This window comes from Primulina tabacum, chromosome 1, assembly GCF_025594145.1.
Source record: "Primulina tabacum isolate GXHZ01 chromosome 1, ASM2559414v2, whole genome shotgun sequence".
Taxonomy (NCBI): Eukaryota; Viridiplantae; Streptophyta; class Magnoliopsida; order Lamiales; family Gesneriaceae; genus Primulina; species Primulina tabacum.
This window is the reverse complement of record NC_134550.1, coordinates 44084490-44102742: the sequence shown is the minus strand read 5'-3', so window position 1 is coordinate 44102742 and position 18253 is coordinate 44084490. Positions and strand designations below refer to the sequence as shown.

The following is an 18253-nucleotide window of genomic DNA, read 5'->3' as shown; positions in this document are numbered from 1 at the left end:
TCGAGAATTGAATAATAACACCTGTTGTCCTGGTTCGAAGTCTCGTCGAAGAATCTATTTGTCGTGCCATTTCTTGGTCCTTTCCTTGTATATCTTGGCATTTTCGTATGCATCATTCCTAAACTCCTCCATCTCGTTCAGTTGCAGCAGTCGTTGTTCGCCAGATGCTCCCATATCAAAATTGAGCCTTTTCACAGCCCAATATGCTTTGTGCTCCAGTTCCACAGGGAGATGACAAGCTTTCCCAAAGACCAACCTATAAGGCGACATCCCGATAGGTGTCTTATATGCAGTCCTGTATGCCCATAATGCATCATCTAGCTTGATCGCCCAATCCTTCCAGTTTGTCTTCACTGTCTTTTCTAATATTTGTTTGATCTCCCGGTTGGATATCTCTGCTTGCCCATTGGCTTGCGGGTGGTATGCCAGTGTCACCCTGTGCTTCACGTCATATTTGGCCAATAGTGAGTTAAAAATTTTGTTGCAGAAATGCGTACCTTCATCACTGATAATGGCTCTAGGCGTTCCGAATCTTGTGAAGATGTTCCTGTGGACAAACTTAACAACAACTCGAGCATCATTAGTACTGGTGGCAATTGCTTCCACCCATTTTGACACATAATCAACAACAAGTAAAATATAAGATTGACCAAAAGAGGATGGGAATGGACCCATAAAATCAATACCCCAGACATCAAAAAGTTCCACCTCCAAAATATTTGTTAGTGGTAATTCATGTCGCCTAGAAATATTGCCAACTCTTTGGCATTTATTACATGACTTGACTAAAGTATAACTGTCTTTAAATAAATTAGGCCAATAGAAACCTGACTGTAATACCTTAGCTGCTGTTCTAGATGCTCCAAAGTGTCCACCGTAGGGTGTGAAAAGTTTTTCATCTGGGAACGACTCGTTGATAGCTCCACCTTCAGTTCTTTCTTTCAGCTCTAGTCGTGACAGGTGATCAGCCACCTGGTTCTCGCAACCTTTCTTGTCTTTGACTTCAAAGTCAAATTCTTGAAGTAGGAGTATCCATCGTATCAACCTGGGCTTGGCATCCTTTTTGGCAAACAAGTAGCGAAGAGCTGCATGGTCAGTGAAAACAGTTACCTTGGTGCCAATGAGATATGTTCTGAATTTGTCGAATGCAAACACCACTGCTAGCATCTCTTTCTCAGTAGTGGTGTAATTCTGTTGGGCTGCATCGAGTGTACGACTTGCATAGTAGATGGCTTTAAACATCTTGTCTCGCCTTTGTCCCAATGCTGCTCCCACAGCATAGTCGCTAGCATCGCACATGAGCTCAAAGGGCTCCTTCCAATCAGGCACTATCATGATGGGTGCAGAGATCAGTGCTGCCTTGATCCTGTTAAAAGCCTGTAAACAATTATTGTCAAAAATAAATGTAGAATCTTTCTCTAATAAATTACATAAAGGTCTAGTAATTTTAGAGAAATCTTTAATATAACGACGATAGAACCCGGCATGTCCCAAGAAGCTTCTGAGTCCTTTCACATTTTTCGGCGGTGGGAGTTTTTCAATTGCCACAACTTTGTCTCTGTCCACTTCTATCCCTCTAGCTGAAATTTTATGCCCAAGCACAATACCTTCTGAGACCATGAAGTGACATTTTTCCCAATTCAGCACTAGATTCTTTGCTTGACATCTCTGCAAAACAAGCGTTAGATTCTGCAAACAATGATCAAAAGATGAACCAAACATAGAGATACCATCCATAAAAACTTCCATTATTTCCTCGACCATGTCAGAAAATATGGCCATCATACACCGCTGAAAAGTAGCAGGTGCATTGCAGAGACCAAATGGCATTCTCCTGAAAGCAAATGTACCGTAGGGGCAAGTGAAGGTAGTCTTCTCTTGATCCTCCGGTGCAATGACAATCATATTGTAACTTGAATAACCATCTAGAAAGCAATAATAATGATAACCACCTACTCTATCAAGCATCTGGTCAATAAAGGAAGAGGGAAGTGATCTTTCCTCGTCGCATCATTCAATTTCATGTAATCTATACACACTCGCCAACCAGTCACTGGACGAGTTGAAATCAATTCGTTATTCTCATTTCTAACCACAGTTATACCTCCCTTTGTAGGCACTACTTGTACTGGTGAAACCCAAGAACTGTAAGATATAGCATAAATAACACCAGCATTTAACAATTTTAATACCTCAGCCCTCACAACTTCTTTCATGGCTGGATTAAGCCTCCTCTGATGATCAACATAAGGGGTATAGGACTCCTGCATCAATATTTTATGCATACAAACAGTAGGGCTAATCCCCTTTATGTCAGCAATTGTCCATCCCAACGCAGATTTAAATTCTCTCAACACCCTCAACAACCTATCTGTCTCATCACTAGTAAGAGCAGAAGATATAATTACCGGATGTGACGAACCCTCGTCTAAGAATGCATAGCACAAGTGACTCGGTAAATCCTTCAATACAGGGGATGCTTTTGGTACCTCTTTACCTGCATCCTCAAGTAACTCTTCAAGTTGGGCATTATTCTTTTCTTTAGGTAGCGTATTGAGAGCAAGTAACTCCTCTCGCACATCCCAGTCATCTTCATCCAGTGTAGACGCTGATTCCAATAAGCATCTCTCCAAAGAGTCCTTTGTCATCCTACCTGCACCAACATGAGATACACATGAATCAATTATATCAATGCTATTACAAGTACTTACCTCATTTGGTCCCTTGATGGTGTTGTAGATGTTGAACACGACTTCATCTCCACCTACTCTCAATGTGAGCTTGCCCTTGTGCACATCAATCAAGGCGTTTCCAGTAGCTAGGAATGGCCGTCCAAAGATAAGTGGCGTCTCCTGGTCTTCTTCCATATCTAAGATGACAAAATCAGCAGGAAATATGAATTTATCTACCTTTACCAGCACATCCTCTACTATCCCTCGTGGATAGGTAAGTGATCTGTCCGCCAGCTGCAAAGTAATAGTGCTAGGTTTCACCTCGCCAAGTTCCAATGTCCTGTAAATAGAAAAAGTCATTAAATTAATACTAGCACCCAAATCACATAAAGCTCTATTTACTCTAGAACCACCAATAACACAAGGAATAGTAAAACTCCCTGGATCTTTGAGTTTCTATGGTAATTTCCTTTGAAGTATGGCACTGCATTCTTCGGTCACCTTTACGGTCTCAAATTCTTGAAGTTTCCTCTTTTTGAACATCACATCCTTGATAAACTTAGCATAATTGGGCATTTGCTCCAATGCATCGGCAAATGGGATGTTGATGTGTATTTTCTTGAAAATTTCCAGAAACTTCGCAAACTGATCATCTAGTCCTTTCTTCTTGAACCTCTGTGGATATGGAAGATTTACCTTAGGTAAAGGTTGCTGCTCAATCACTTTCTTAGGTTCCTCCACTTTCTGTTCCCCAACACTTGCACTCTTTTCCTCATCTTCCTCAACTGTAATCTCCTCACTTTCTTCAGTAGGCTCTGGTATCCCTATTTCCTTGCCACTCCTCAGTGTGACAGCTTTGCACTGTTCCCTAGGATTCACCTCGGTATTGCTGGGAAACTGTCCTCGATTCTGATCTTTTAAAGCATTGGCTAGTTGCCCAATCTGTGTTTCCAAGGACTTCATCGTGGCACCCATATTGCCCATGTGTGTCTCCATGTTATCAAGACGAGACTCAGTTCTCGCCATTCTCTTCCCAGACTCAGTCACAAATATGCCAACTAGATCTTCAAAAGATGGCTTTCCTTCCCCTTTTTGTGTATTGAACCCCGGTGTGGGATTCAACACGTTCTTGTTGTTTGCATAGGAGAAATTCTCGTGATTCCTCAAACCTGGATGATACCTATTAGGGGGAGGATTACCTCGATAACCTCCAAAGCCACGATTGTTGATGTACTGAGCTTCCTCCACAACTGGCTCTTCCTCAGCAGTCACCAATGCTACATCAGACGTAGATTGGCCTGGCTTGTTCATCGCTGCAATCTGTGCGGTCAATGCCGAAACCTGTGCAGTAAGTGATGTGATCGGGTCTACAGCATACACTCCAGCAGGTTTCCTTGATCCAGATCTTTCACTTGGCCACTGATAACTGTTGATGGTCATCTGTTCAAGCAAATCATAGGCCTCATCAGGTGTTTTAGACAAAATAGTACCTCCGGCGGCTGCATCCACATTCCCTCTAGTTGGCCCATCTAAACCATTATAAAATAACTCAATCTGCACCCAATTTGCATAGCCATGATTCGGGCACTTCATGAGTAATTCTTTGTATCGCTCCCATGCCTCATACAATACTTCAAATTCTCTCTGCCTGAAGTTGGTGATATCTATTTTCAGCTGAGCAGATTTAGCAGGAGGAAAGTATTTTGACAGGAACTTCGTAACCAAATCTGCCCAAGTAGTAACACTTCCCAGCGGTAGAGATTGGAGCCAGCTCCTAGCATGATCCCTGAGAGAAAACGGAAACAGGCGCAATCGAATAATTTCGTCAGAGACACCGTTAATTTTTACCGTATCCGTGATCTCCAGAAAAGTTCTGAGGTGAAGATGGGGATCTGCGGTGGCTGCTCCTCCAAATTGGTTCTGTTGAACCATGTTGATGAGTGCGGGCTTTAGATCAAAATTATTAGCAGCAATAGTTCCACGAGCTATTCCAGAGTAGTGAGCGTTTATGACTGGGCGGAAATGTTCCCGGATTGGCACCTCTCTTGGGAGCTCATTCTGATTATCTCTGTTTTCAGCCATCGCTTTAATTTCGTCTCTCCTTGCTTTCCTTAATCTCCTGGCAGTTCTTTCGATTTCCGGATCAAAAATTAGCAAGTCGGGATTTTGAAATCTTCGCATGCACTGCAAAACAAAAAGATTATAGATTAACAAAGTAACTAAAATAAAATAAAATAAAGTCTAAATTAAAGTAAAGACTAATTAGTAGTGATATCAATATGCAATTAAATAGTTTACTCCCCGGCAACGGCGCCAAAAACTTGTTGAATATTTTCACTACCGCAAGTATACGGTGTCAAGTTTTAGTACTGGTTAGAGTACAGATATCGATCCCACGAAGAGTAAATATTTAAAACTGTATATTAATTACCACCATTGACATAGCTCAACTTTATTTAAACGAATCAAATAGTTGGTTTAAAATCAATTCAACTAAAATAACAATTCCTGTAATTCTAGCACGCAGCAGAAAATTCACTGAGGAAATAAATCTAGAGATATGATTTCGTCGAGTCTCCCCTATGCTAAATTAACATTGACTAACATTTAATTAAATTGCACCATGTTATTAACCAAGAACTCACAGTATTTTCTATTCCCTCTATCGAGTGTTAAATAGAAATGTACTACCTATTACTGATTTTAATATGTCTATTCAAAATTACGTAACACGTAATAAAAGTAAACAAGGTTCTTTTATGGATTCGTCAGAGTTATACGTCTTTTGCACGTTATAAATATCTAACGATGTGATTTCTTCTGTCCTAATTTCAATCCCCTCTGTCGAGTGTTAGATTTCAATTATGTAATCAATCGAATTATGGCCAGTAATTCAAAAGCATTAAAAACAAGAAATCACAAATAAACACGATGAAATAATTCAATGAAAATTCAAATCGTCGTTCACATAGGTTCAACCACGACTACATCAATCTCTAGAAAATAAAATTAGTTCATACTCGAATTTAATTCACCACAAAACCTGTTTGTAATCATTAAAAAAACGTAAAAGTAAGAAACCGAATTACGAACGTGTTGGCGAGAGATGAAAGTGCTTCTCCGTGTCCGGATTCACCGTCTTCTATCTCCGTTCTTCGCGTCCCGTGATCCGTGCGCTCTCACTTTTTCTCCTTTCTCTCGAGTGGTGTGACGGCTGTGCTAAAAAGATTTCGGAACCCCCAAAAAAAACACGCCGACGCCTATTTATTTCTGAATGTACGCGCCGCGCGCATATGAGCGGCGCATATGCGCTGCTGCTCTCGGTATTTCACTTCTTGGGGCATTGCTCGCTCATATGCGCGAGTCTCACTGATATGCGCGGCTTTGAGGGCGCATATGCGCCAATCTTTCTGTCCTAGTTGCGCATGCTTGGCTCACATCTCTTCTACTAAGCGCCATTTTGGTTCATTTTTCACGCCCATGTCATGGCCGCACCTAGCTACCTGCAATCACACCAAAAACAACAAAAAGCGCGTAATTCCGCCCAAAAGACTAACAATCTATATGAAGTATAAGAATAATATAAGTGCATAAAATGCACTTATCACTTATGCGTAGGAGCGTCATGCATGGGCTGGGGGCTAGTGCGTGGTCCAGGGGGGTCGGTAGGGTCCCTAGGAGGTCTGGTCAAGGGATGGCTCGAGGTGACTCGGCCATGGTTCAAGAAAAAAATGAAAGTGGCTCGATGGAGTTAGCTTAGGGTTCGGTTTTGGCTTAAAAAGAAAAATTGTTTGAACCGAGGTCCATGGTGGTCGAGTCATGGTTCAAGAGGGTAATTTTATGTATAAAAAGTCTATGTTTAAAATTTGGGACGAAAATATCAAAGTTTGAAATAATTCGAGAATTTAACGTTCATTCGAATTTCTAATTAAAGAATTAAAACGAAAGCCTCGAATTTAAACCAAATAAAAAATATTAAAATTTAATTTAACCTTTAATAATTACTGGGACGCTCTAGAGTTAACGGAAATAAGAAAATGTCAAAAACGAGAAATTTTTTGTTCAGGAGCAAAAAACAGTCATTTTACATTTGGATAGTACGAAAAGGCTTGGCAGCGTTCTGAAGGGTCATAACACACATTAAAAGATATATTATGATAAATTTGATGAAAATATAGAATTTTAAGATTATGGTAAAGCTCTGCAATTTTTAATGTAAAAATGCTATTTTTGGAAAGTCATAATATATTATGAAATAAAATGGAAATAAAAATGTTTTAAAGGCTGTGAATTGACTGTGACAAAATATTTTTAATATATGATTTTTAGGAAATATCGTGAGGGAAAAGGCCCCTATCGTGAGGGAGAAGGCCTGGGAGCCCGTTTACGGGACGAGGCCCCATAAGGAACCCAATGATATTCGTATTTCCATTATTTTTACGTCGGTGCCTAATGCACATCCCAATGTGCAATGGTGAGCTAAGACTGATCAGTCGACCAGATGATAAATGCTAGTAACTTTCAAGGATCAAACTTCACCCAAAATGATAAATGACTGACAGTTTTACGATTATATGATTTTACGATTTATTATCTATTTATGATAATAAAAAATGCTATTTTAAATAAAAGTATGTTTTAATGCATGTGCTTGTATATATATTATTTGCTACTCATGTTTAGAACGCGCTGAGTCATTAGACTCACTAGGATTGAAAGTTGTAAGTGATGATAACGAGGGAGGCGCTGACACTTGAGTTGATCGAGGCAGGCAATACACTCATGAGAGACATTTCTTTTTCGCATTAGATTGATAGTAGATTTCAAGATTTTTGTTTATGATTTATTAAAGATATTCTTTTATGCTTTATTTTGATGTTAGTTGATTTTGTTAAAGGTCGATGTAGGATTTTTGATTAATTGACGATTTAGGGATTTTTATGCATTTGAGATTTTAATATGTTAAAGTATTTTGATTTATGAAATGTTAAATTTAAATGGTGGATTTTCGAAATCATGCTTATATATATTAAAAAAATTAGTAAAATTTTAAAGGGAAAAAGAGAGGGTCATTTTAAGATGAATCCGAGACTATTACTAGGAACATATTACTATGAATCATAAGTTTACCTTAGGATTCTGATATGTTTCTATCTGCTTCTGATGTCTAACCTTGGTTAGAACCTCTTGTAAATATTCCAAAGTACTGGAATATGTCATGTAAATAATTAATTTCGAACATATGTTCAATCCATAAGTTTTTAGAAAAATATCATCCTCAAACATTTAATTACACAATAATAAAAAACATTATGTATTTGAAATAATTTTATTTCTGTTCTGATATTATTTTTGACACAGTTATTAAATCAAGGCCATTTTTTTATCACTTTGTCAAAATTGGGTAGTTCAAACTAAATTTTAATGTCTTAGGTAGTAAATCTTAAATTGAAACTTGAATTGAGGATATTTATCTAGTTTATCTTTAAATTAAATATATACAGTTTGGTTGAGTGCATTAATTCTGACTTTTTAGGCTCCGAGTGATATTTTGTAGGATTTGATATCAAAAAATACTGATGTATTGTCAAAATTTTCTTAAGTCTCTCATGCTACTCTAGCAATCGGACAAAATTAGCCGGATATTAAAAGATCAGACAAAAATAGCTAGCTATTAAAAGCTCATGCAACAAAATCAAAATTTAAATACTTAACGATCTGGAAATCTTAAATATGACAAATTATTGAACGATAAAGTTATTTTCCCAGTGTTATAAATTTACTACAATTTGAGTCCAAAGTATGATTCACAAATGAAGTATAAAAGTTGAGACTAATTTAGTAAAAAAAAAACAAACAAACAATAACTACTATTGCTGTAATTAGTTTCTAACGATACACATCGCATTTATTTATAATATTTTTTCTTGACATAATGGATATTAATCGTAATGTTTTTTTCCCTTTATATAATGAAAGTTATTCTAAAATAAATATATCTTTAAATAGATTTTATTTATTTAATTTGTGTATTTACATTTTGTTTTCTTAGTTTACTGATTAAATTAAATTTTTCTTTGAGCTTTGGATTATTTTCTGTATTTTGGCTATCGTTTTATTTTGATAAGAGTATCTCCAAAAAAAAAATATAGTAAAATTTGACTATTACTAAAAATATATTGTATTATAAATATTACAAATAATAATGGTTAAAATAATACGCTTATGAATCTGTCCAATATTTTCGTACTTCAATTCTTTAACATAATAATTTTTAATAAAAACAACATTTTTTTATCACTTTGAGTAGACGAATAAAATCAACTGTATCGATGTTACGTTAGAAGAAAATTAAAATGATCAAAAATAAATATAACAAATTAAAAGTGAAGTTTAATAACATCCAAAATCATAAAAATAGAAACATATATAACCAAAAAAATTATTTTCACTAAATTTTATTTTAAAAAATGTTTTAATAAGATAATAAGTATGCCATGTCACACACGCGTATACCTAGAAGTGCTAGGAAGATAGGAATTGAATTTAGACGTGATCGGTGGGAGCAAATTTGACTCTCTACAAGACATATATCGGTGCAATATGACTACTCACTCAATTATTAGATCACGATAATAATAGTAAAAAGAAAAATAAATTCATGTTTATTTGACTCAAATTTATTTTTCCTTTTATTTTTGAATTTATGCAGAAATACCAGTTACAAATAATTATTTCTTTTTAATTTTTTCAATGAAATATATAAATGCTGATTGATCTTGCTAATATGGAATTTTGGCAAAATGAAATTATCAAGTTTCACGATAATACAAATATACGTGAAAATTGAAAATCAAATCAAATTAAAAAAAAGAAGAAGAAGAGAGAGAAGCATTACAAACTCCAAATCAACAAATATTGTCAATTCAAAACATAAAAAACCAAGATATATATATTGATAATAATTTTAATTAAAATAAAATTCATTAAAATGGTGGATTATACATATTCCCATGTTGATCAAGGCGCCGATACCATTTTCCAAATTCCACACAACACCTGCCCCATCGATCAGCCCTTACGCCTCCTTCAGTTCCACCGGAGCAGCCTGGTTCACTTCCACCGCAGCATCCGCGTTCACTTCCCCGCCAACCTTCACCACCTCCGGCTCCTTGGCCATCCCCTTCCCCTCCAATACCCCCACCTTCTGCTGCTTCTCCGCCCCCTCTATCTCAAACGCCGACGTGGGGAAGGTCCGAAACAGCCCCGCTGGAGTTCTGAACGTGATCTTCCCCGTGGGTGGATCGTCGACAGAGATCTCACTCAGATTGATCCAAAGAAGAAGCTCCTTAGCTTTGACCCCCGTGAGTTTCTTGATCTTGTTTGGCTCAACGTAGGCTGTCACCTCTCTCGCGTACTGCACGGGTTTCCCGATTTTCTCGAACTTGTGCTCGCATTTCTTCTTCTGTATGAGCCACACAAAGCCCGTATCTTTGATGTAGCCGCACTCCTCGATGTCTTGCAGGGGAAGGAGACCGTTGGGCAGGCCGACTTCCGTGAGCAAGAACTTGGATTTCTCTGAGCATACGTCGTGGCCGTGGTAGAGTTCCGACGCGCTTGCTCGCAGTTCATCTGTTATCAGAGACATTTTTTGGGTTCGATATCCTTGAAGTTGACTCTTCGGTGGAAGGAAGATTGATTGAGAGTTGTGTGTCGAGTGGTCTATACATATATAGTTGAGAGTATGGCAACTTTCGCATTGCCTTTTTTGTGTAAATTCTAAAATACCCCTTCTTTGTTCCTGTATTTATGATGAGTTAAATTTTTTAATAATTAAATATATGGAGTTAATATTAATATTCTATTTTGTTTATCTATATTTAATTTTATATGTAAAATATGTGTCAAAATTATTTACAAATGAAGTGTAAATAAAAAAATAATGTAATCTAAATACCAACTCTATTAAATATTTCAGTTTGTATATTTTTTTAAGGGAATTTCGTGTAATTTTGATAACGAGTTGTGTAGAATTAGTTTAGCATCTAAAATTAGGAATCTGATCGAGATGGAGTGGAGTTTTCATGGTGAAGGTATTTTCATTGTAGAGTTCAATTTTAAAAGTTTATGATCATTGAATCGGAGTTTGAATTTTAGTAAATTTTACTTTATAAATTTGGAAGGTCGTGAAATTCTACTATGAAATAAGCAAATATTTATTCGCCTTGAAAGACATCTGCTTTCGTGTTACTAATAAATTATATCTTAATTTGTGTGAATCAGATTTTTTGCTAGAAACATCGGAAGCGGCATAAATTTCACCCAAATATTATGGATAAAAGAATTACACAGATTTTTTTATTTAGTAGTTTGAACTTTGTGAAAGTTGAGGGACAATTTAAGGGAAGGGGCAAAAACGGGAACCTCGAGAAATGAACACGAACTAGTTGTAAATTTAAGGATAGTAATTAAGGAAGGGAAGTAGCAGTTGGCAGAGGGGGAAATGACGTCAACATTTGTGTTGCAGTTGGGAGTGTGAGGCGACAAATTAAAGAAGTCACCAATTTCATATTTATTCAATTATTTAATACTATACCCACAAATACACCACTTCTATCAAACATTTAATTTATAAGTATAATTGGTCGTTTTTTGTTTTTTACTCGACTACAATTTGGTTTTGGGTTTAATATAATAAATTGACTCTCTATCTTTTGCTCATTTAATCGGTTTTTCCATTGGATATTATTGATATATATTGTTTTCAGAACTTGGTGAAAATCAGAACGAATATGTGATAAAGACCAATTTATTGGATTGTGATCAATCAGATGAACGCAAATCCAGATAGACCAATTTATTTTATTTTTGTGTATATTTAAATTTTTTTTTGCTGTTTTAGTTTTCTATAAAGTTTATTTTTTTCGTGTTTTTATTTTTCTCGTCTCTTTAAGAATCATGGCCTTTTTTGGTTAGTGTATATGTCTTTCAAGCCAACGACTAAGAAATTTTCGACTCAGTTGTAATTAACAATCTTTATTTTAATATAATTTAATTTTTTATAGTTTCATTTTACTTTATCTATATACTCATGCAATCAGCATAAATAAAGTCCTTGATTATACGTTAATACAAATGAATCGTAATTCAATTTTGAAACTCATTTGTAAATACTGTATATTTTAAATTCGTTTCTAGTCGATTCAGCCGCCTAAAATAAGGATAAAGGCCGCTCGAACTTGAGTGTAAGGTTCAGGAAACTTTAAACGACGTAACCTGAATACATGCAATCTAGTGTTTTTATTTAAATTATGTGTTAAATGATTTTATGCATTTAATGCATAATCAATGCATGGCTAAGATTTATTTCGTGATTATTTTAAATTTTCATGCATTAGGATTTAAGTTGCATTTCACGTTCGAACGAGGATCGGAGACCGAGGATATTCAGGAAAAATATTTTTATAGAATAATTATTTTTAATTATTTAATATTAGGTGTTTTAAGTATGATTTTTGAAAATGGGCATTGGCTGGGTATTTTTACCCACCGGGATATATTTTTAACTGGTACGTAAATTTTAACTATTTGGAGGACTTTTGAGGGCTCGGTCATGCAGGGCCGAACCAGGGCGTGGTCGGACCCTGGTGGGTCCAAGCCGTGGTCCAGGGAGACCCATCATGGCTAGGATCGAGTGGAAGGGAGATCGAAGAGGCTAGCCGCTAGTTGGGGTTAGGTGATTGGATTTCATGGCTTGTGATGAGTGGATCTCTCGTGCAGCGTGCATGGGTCCTTGGTTAAGTAGGTCTAGGAGGGTCCAGTGATGGGCTAGGATTAAGTTGTTCAAGGCTGGTTTGAGTGGGATGAGAACAGGGTAGAATATGGCTTCTTAGTATTTTGGTCGCGCAGGGTTAGCGCCGCGGCGTTGCATTTTGAGCGCCGCAGCTCCTGCGCTTCGCACCTAGTAGCGCCGCAGCGCTGATACCAGGCGTCTAGGCGCTAATCAAGCGCCGCAGCGCCTCGGTGCAGGTGCCTAGGTGCTAGTGCAGAGGGTAAGAAGCTTTGGTTCTAATGCTGTTATATTGATCGAGGTATCGTTACGACGTTATGACCGAGTTTAATGAAGGTTTGGTTGGGTCGTACAAGGCTTGATTAGGAATCTTTGAATTGTGATTTAAGCCTGGTTGCCTTCAGGTCAAAATTTTGAGGTCTAGGGATAAACTGGTCATTTTGGGTTTTCACTGGCAAATTGGTCATTTTGCACATGAGTCGAGATTTTGTCCTTGCAGCGCCCTGAGCACAATTTGAAATGTTTTATTTAAATGTTTTTGCTTCACGTATATGATTTTTATGAAATTAATGAACAACATACTTGCATGTTTGGTTTTAAGGAAAATTACGTATATGTATGATTTTTGTTAAGTGATGAAAATGTTGATGTTTTTGAAGGATGAGAGTTGGTTGTGACTTACGATACATGTGTACGATGATGATGAGACCTAGGCACAGTGGATGGATAAAACTGTCACTGTTGTCCGACAGCCGCCGGTACCATGGTTATACGTAGATTGATCCATCAAATAGAGCTGATACGAAAGTTACAACTAATGAATTGAATTCAATCAAAGTAAATGTATAAGTATATGATGATACAATGAGCTATTTTGACACGATATGATTTCCATGACATGTTTACGTTTATGCTTTTAAGTTCATGAACCGTATTTTATTACAGTACTTTTCACTTTCGCATATTATGTATATGTATTTGCTATCAACGGTACATGTGTATTGAGTCTTTAGACTCAGTAGATGTGTGTGATGTATGTGAGCATTTTGAGGAGAAGATTGGAGGTGTCGAACTCTGAGTAGGCAGGCTGGATGTGCGCACACGACCCGATGACCACTTTTCCGCACATCACGTTTTATGAGCTTTGAGTAGACATGAACAGTTTTATACTTTATTATGATAGGAAGTCGATTTTCAGTATTTTACTCGTTCTATTTCGTTCATGCATGATTAAGGCCGAGTTGGCAAATTTTAGACTGCAGTTTTTTTTATTTTCATTTGATTACAGTTATTTTCAAAGGTTGTATTTCCAGCAGTCCTGCATGCATGCGTAAAAAAATGGGATTTTCGTGTTTAAAAAAATATTTCGTAATATTTTAAATCGAGAAGACGTTTCATTGAGACTAGCATTTGTGATGTTGTCTACCGTGTTTAATGATAAGGGCATAGAGATGTCTAATCATACAGATGGGTAATCATACGATGATTGTATCAAACAACCCTCCATCGGTTTTTTAAGTAGTTATCATTCATCGAGAGCAAAAGTCCGTGGTTGTTATTGTACATGATTAGTCCTTATGACCTGGAACAACACCGAGTCTCTACATACTAGGATTGTGCTTTGACTTGTTTACCGACTCCGCAAGAGTCACAAGGTGGCGAGGTTGGGTACAATTCCGAAATGTGTAGGAGCCAGTGCATTGTAGTCGGGAATTCACCGCTCATCTACGTGTGTGGATATCCTATGTGATCTAGCAAAATAATAGTGCATGAAATCTCTGGCGAGTGTGAGATGTACATTAGGGAAAAAGTTATCTAGTTATGCATGCGATGATACTATGAATATTTCATGATAGATCACATAGCTATCGAATTTAATGTGCAACCCTCGATAAACCAATGGTTACAGATTCGATCGCGATATATGAGATGAAGGGATCGTATTGTACGTTAATCATAGTCGACTGGTTCTTGCAGGCACTATCAGTGATACCTAGGTAATGATGTGGCGATGCTACTAGACACTCTTACGATGATTCGATAGATTTAATCATAAATTTATTTATGACATTCTCATGATGAAATGTTGATGCATGGAATGAGGCAAATTAAGATAAGCCCGAATAATAGAAAATTTCTTGAATCACAAAGTGTTGTGAACTCATGGCTAGCTGTATCCCTGAACAATTGAGGGTCACACAAGCTTTGGATCATTTCTTCTCGTTCAGAGAATAAATTCAAGGAGTTGAATTTATATAAAATTACGAGATAGTAAATTCAAGAAGTTGAATTTATGATAAATAAAATTAGAAGAGAATAAATTCAAGGAGTTGAATTTATAAAATTTAAGAATTTAAATTATTAAAATAAAAGGTTGAGTTTATTAAATATTAAATTAAACATAATGTGAAGTATGTTTAATGGACTTGTAGGAGTACAAGTGCAATATATTAAATAATTAAAGTTCTTTATGGACTTTGATATAATAATTAAACTAGTTGGACTAGTCCAATTAATTATTCAATCTCATTAATATTAATTATGGAACCTAAATCTACAATTAAGGTAATTTGGTTAAGGCTTTTGTTTTAAGGTAGTGAAGCCATAACCCTAGCGTCAACTCACTCTAAATTTTCTTAAAAAGCTCTCCCTTTCCTCTCAATATTTCGGCCATCCTCAAAGAAAATTTGGGTTGAGCCACCTCTCAATTTTTTTTATCTCCAACGAAAAATCTTTTAAATTTCTAGTGCAATTAAAATGGGAACAATAGATCTAGTCGTGGAGCTGATTCGAAGATTGAAGAAATGATTTTTGAAGAAACTTCACAGATAAATAAAAGAAGAGCTACATCCGCTAATATCGGAGTAGTTGGTGCCAAGTGTTAATTCACTAAAGGTAAAAATCAAAACTCCCTTTGTATGTCTTATAATATAAACTATACTGAGTGTCCAAAAATTTTGAACGTCAAAATAAAATTATAAAAGTTCCGCTGCATTTTTGGATATGAGAAAACCGATTGCCCAACAGTGGTATCAAAGTTGGGTTCTCTTTATCATATGGTTTATTGAATGTCGAATAATTTATTTCTAATCACACAAGAACTTTTTTCAGAAAATAGATGCACCATTAAAATTTTGATTTTAATCAAAAAAAAATTATAATCGAATCTAGTCGTAACTGTTTCAGGGCAGACCGTGCGCCAACATTTTTTGTAATTTGATACTTTCATAATTTAAGGAGTATCGGGGCATTCTTAATTTTAACAAGTCGAATCTAGGGTTCTAGCTCAAACTCAATCTATTATTATCTTTATGTTTATTTTTTTTAAAAAGAATTAAGATAAAATAACTTAAATAAGTATTATTTAAATTTACTCTCATTTAAATAGGAAAAATTGTATGTTTTCATCATTTATGTTTAAATGTCTATAATTTTGGTCTTCTACGTTATCAAAATTATGTCTTAATATATCTTCCATATTTTTGTGATTTTGAAAATTGTAATGCGATTTTAGTGATTTTCCCATGACAACATGTCAAAACGGGCTAGCGGGTCATGTTGGTTCGATGGGCCTATCCAATTATATGCCTAATTTGGCGTGCCAACCCACGCTCCACCATTTTGACGGGTCATGAAATTGTCAACTAACCTAGCTATTTTTTATGGTTAACAGAAAAATATGGTCCTAGATCATTTTGACATTTTTATACAGCTCTGACGCAATAGGTTCATGTTTGCAAAAATAGAGATAATAGATTAAAACTCAACTTGGATTGAATATAGAACTAATTCATAGAAAAAAACTAAAAACAGGATTGCCATTTTCCCTCTCTAAATAAATTACCACTTGACCCCGTCGAAGACTCGTGAAGATATGGTTCATAAATCTGATTGGTACTACTATAAAAAATGTATGATTCAAGTTATCTTTATCATAAAATATTAATTTATTTGTATCTGTAATTTATAGCTCGATCCAAAACTTATCTTTAAAATACTACTAATTTTTTTTAATAAACTTTTCCTTTATGTTGGAACATTTCATATTCGCAATCTTGGTTTTGATATTAACAAAACTTGTTATTGTATTTTTAACATATTTACTCATGTGTGAAGTTGCAAACACAAGATGGAAACTGAAAATGAATTTAGCCAAACTTAATTATGACGGGTTTCGGTGTTTTAATGATATCTCTGAGCTGTATGATTCAAATGGCAATCTGCCAAATTGACTAATCAGAAAACTCAATTTGGAACAAGTCGTACTGCACGTCAATTTGGCAAAATTGAATGGTATCTAGGTTAAACCAGTTGCTGAATGACGAAACTGATTGCATGAAAACAACAATCAGTTGAGTATGAGCAGTTGCGGTATTTTGGTCATATTTCTGAGCTCGCTTATTGGAATGAAACGATCAGTATGCATTGGAAAGATAATACAATGATCAACAAATCATCTTCAGAAGTCAAAGTCTGAATCGAAGCTTAAGATGCTGATAAATGATGATGAAACTACTGGTTCTGCACAGCACTGCTACTACTTAAATTATAATTCACCCAAGTGTAGGTTGTCTGTAAGTAATATATTTCATAAGTACGAGATCGATCCACAGAGATGTTATTTTAAGTTTAAATTAATTAATTTATAAATTACCAAATGCAAGAATGAAGTTTACCAATTATAAATTTTGTCAAGCTCAAGGATTTATTCTTGGTTTATGTAATATTGTTTAACTAAAAGTAGAACAAAGAAAACCACCATAATTAATGGTTCCATAAAAAAGAAAATTAAATATTTAAACACATATATAATATAGTTTTCCACTATAAAAAGTACTGAATTAATCGATATTTTATATATGGTACCTGTGATTATATATATACTGTAATAATATAAAATTGCATAAAATAAATGTTAAATTAAATCATTATATTATATTTCATTTAAAACAACCGGCAGAGCCAAACTATTGCCTAAATGAAATATATGATTTAATAAATTAGTTGTGGTAAAATAAAAGTTAGTTGCGAAAAATAAAAGTTAGTTGCGAGAAAGTAAAAGTTAGTTGCGAGAAAGTAAAAGTTAGTTGCAATAAAATAAATGTTAGATTGTTAGATGTTAGTATTAGTTCATAATATTTTATTTAGAACAACCGGCAGAGCTACGCTATCGTCTAAATGAAATATATGATATAATTATATATACTTATATATATAATGACAATAATAATAATTGATGAAATATTTGTTGTATCAAAATTAAACAACAAATCAAGATAATCACTTCAATAGTATCAATCATTTGATATAAATTGATAACAACAAATAATTCATTTTTATACCTATAATAAAAACAAGTTAGCTAAATGAAAAAAAAAATATAGAGAGAATATACAAAATATAAACAATCTTACTTCACCAAGAATTCATCATCTTCACATTGACATAGTAGATTTAGCTTGCCATGAGCTTATTTTTCATTCACAATGTTAAACTTAATTTAATTGTGGTGATGAGAGTCAAAAACAGTAGGTCGCGATAGCTATAATCAGTAGACTGTATTAAAGCAAAAGCTCTCGTATCGCCTTAACAAAAACAGTACTCTTCGAGTATTTAAACGGCTTAGAAAGCCAAAGCAGAACATAGCTTTAAAAGCAGAACTTATCTTAAGCAGAAGATAACTTAACGTCTTTTGTTTGAATCGTTACAGTCTTAAATGTTACCATTACTTTACCTAGTACTAGTATTAATTGCACCATTAATGTTATACAAAGACATTTATCGCTCCTTA

General features: G+C 35.2%; 2 protein-coding genes and 1 non-coding gene across 3 annotated transcripts; 1 reads left to right on the top strand and 2 right to left on the bottom strand.

The window, feature by feature from the left end:
* Positions 1-3128: 3128 nt before the first annotated feature.
* LOC142509795 (uncharacterized) lies at positions 3129-4754 on the bottom strand. Its single transcript, XM_075619586.1, has one exon. The coding sequence runs from the start codon at positions 4752-4754 to the stop codon at positions 3129-3131; it is 1626 nt and encodes a 541-aa protein (XP_075475701.1).
* Positions 4243-4349, top strand: LOC142521429 (small nucleolar RNA R71). The gene has a single exon (XR_012814186.1). It is a non-coding gene; the product is annotated as a small nucleolar RNA R71 (small nucleolar RNA).
* Positions 4755-9560: 4806 nt separating the features above from the next.
* LOC142544293 (uncharacterized) lies at positions 9561-10387 on the bottom strand. The gene has a single exon (XM_075651356.1). The coding sequence runs from the start codon at positions 10318-10320 to the stop codon at positions 9751-9753; it is 570 nt and encodes a 189-aa protein (XP_075507471.1). The 5' UTR covers positions 10321-10387; the 3' UTR covers positions 9561-9750.
* Between the last annotated feature and the right edge of the window lie 7866 nt (positions 10388-18253).

What these genes read in the sequence shown, in the direction of transcription:
- LOC142509795 (XM_075619586.1), bottom strand. Translation starts at nt 4,754, where the DNA reads ATGGCTGAAAACAGAGATAATCAGAATGAGCTCCCAAGAGAGGTGCCA.
- LOC142544293 (XM_075651356.1), bottom strand. Translation starts at nt 10,320, where the DNA reads ATGTCTCTGATAACAGATGAACTGCGAGCAAGCGCGTCGGAACTCTAC.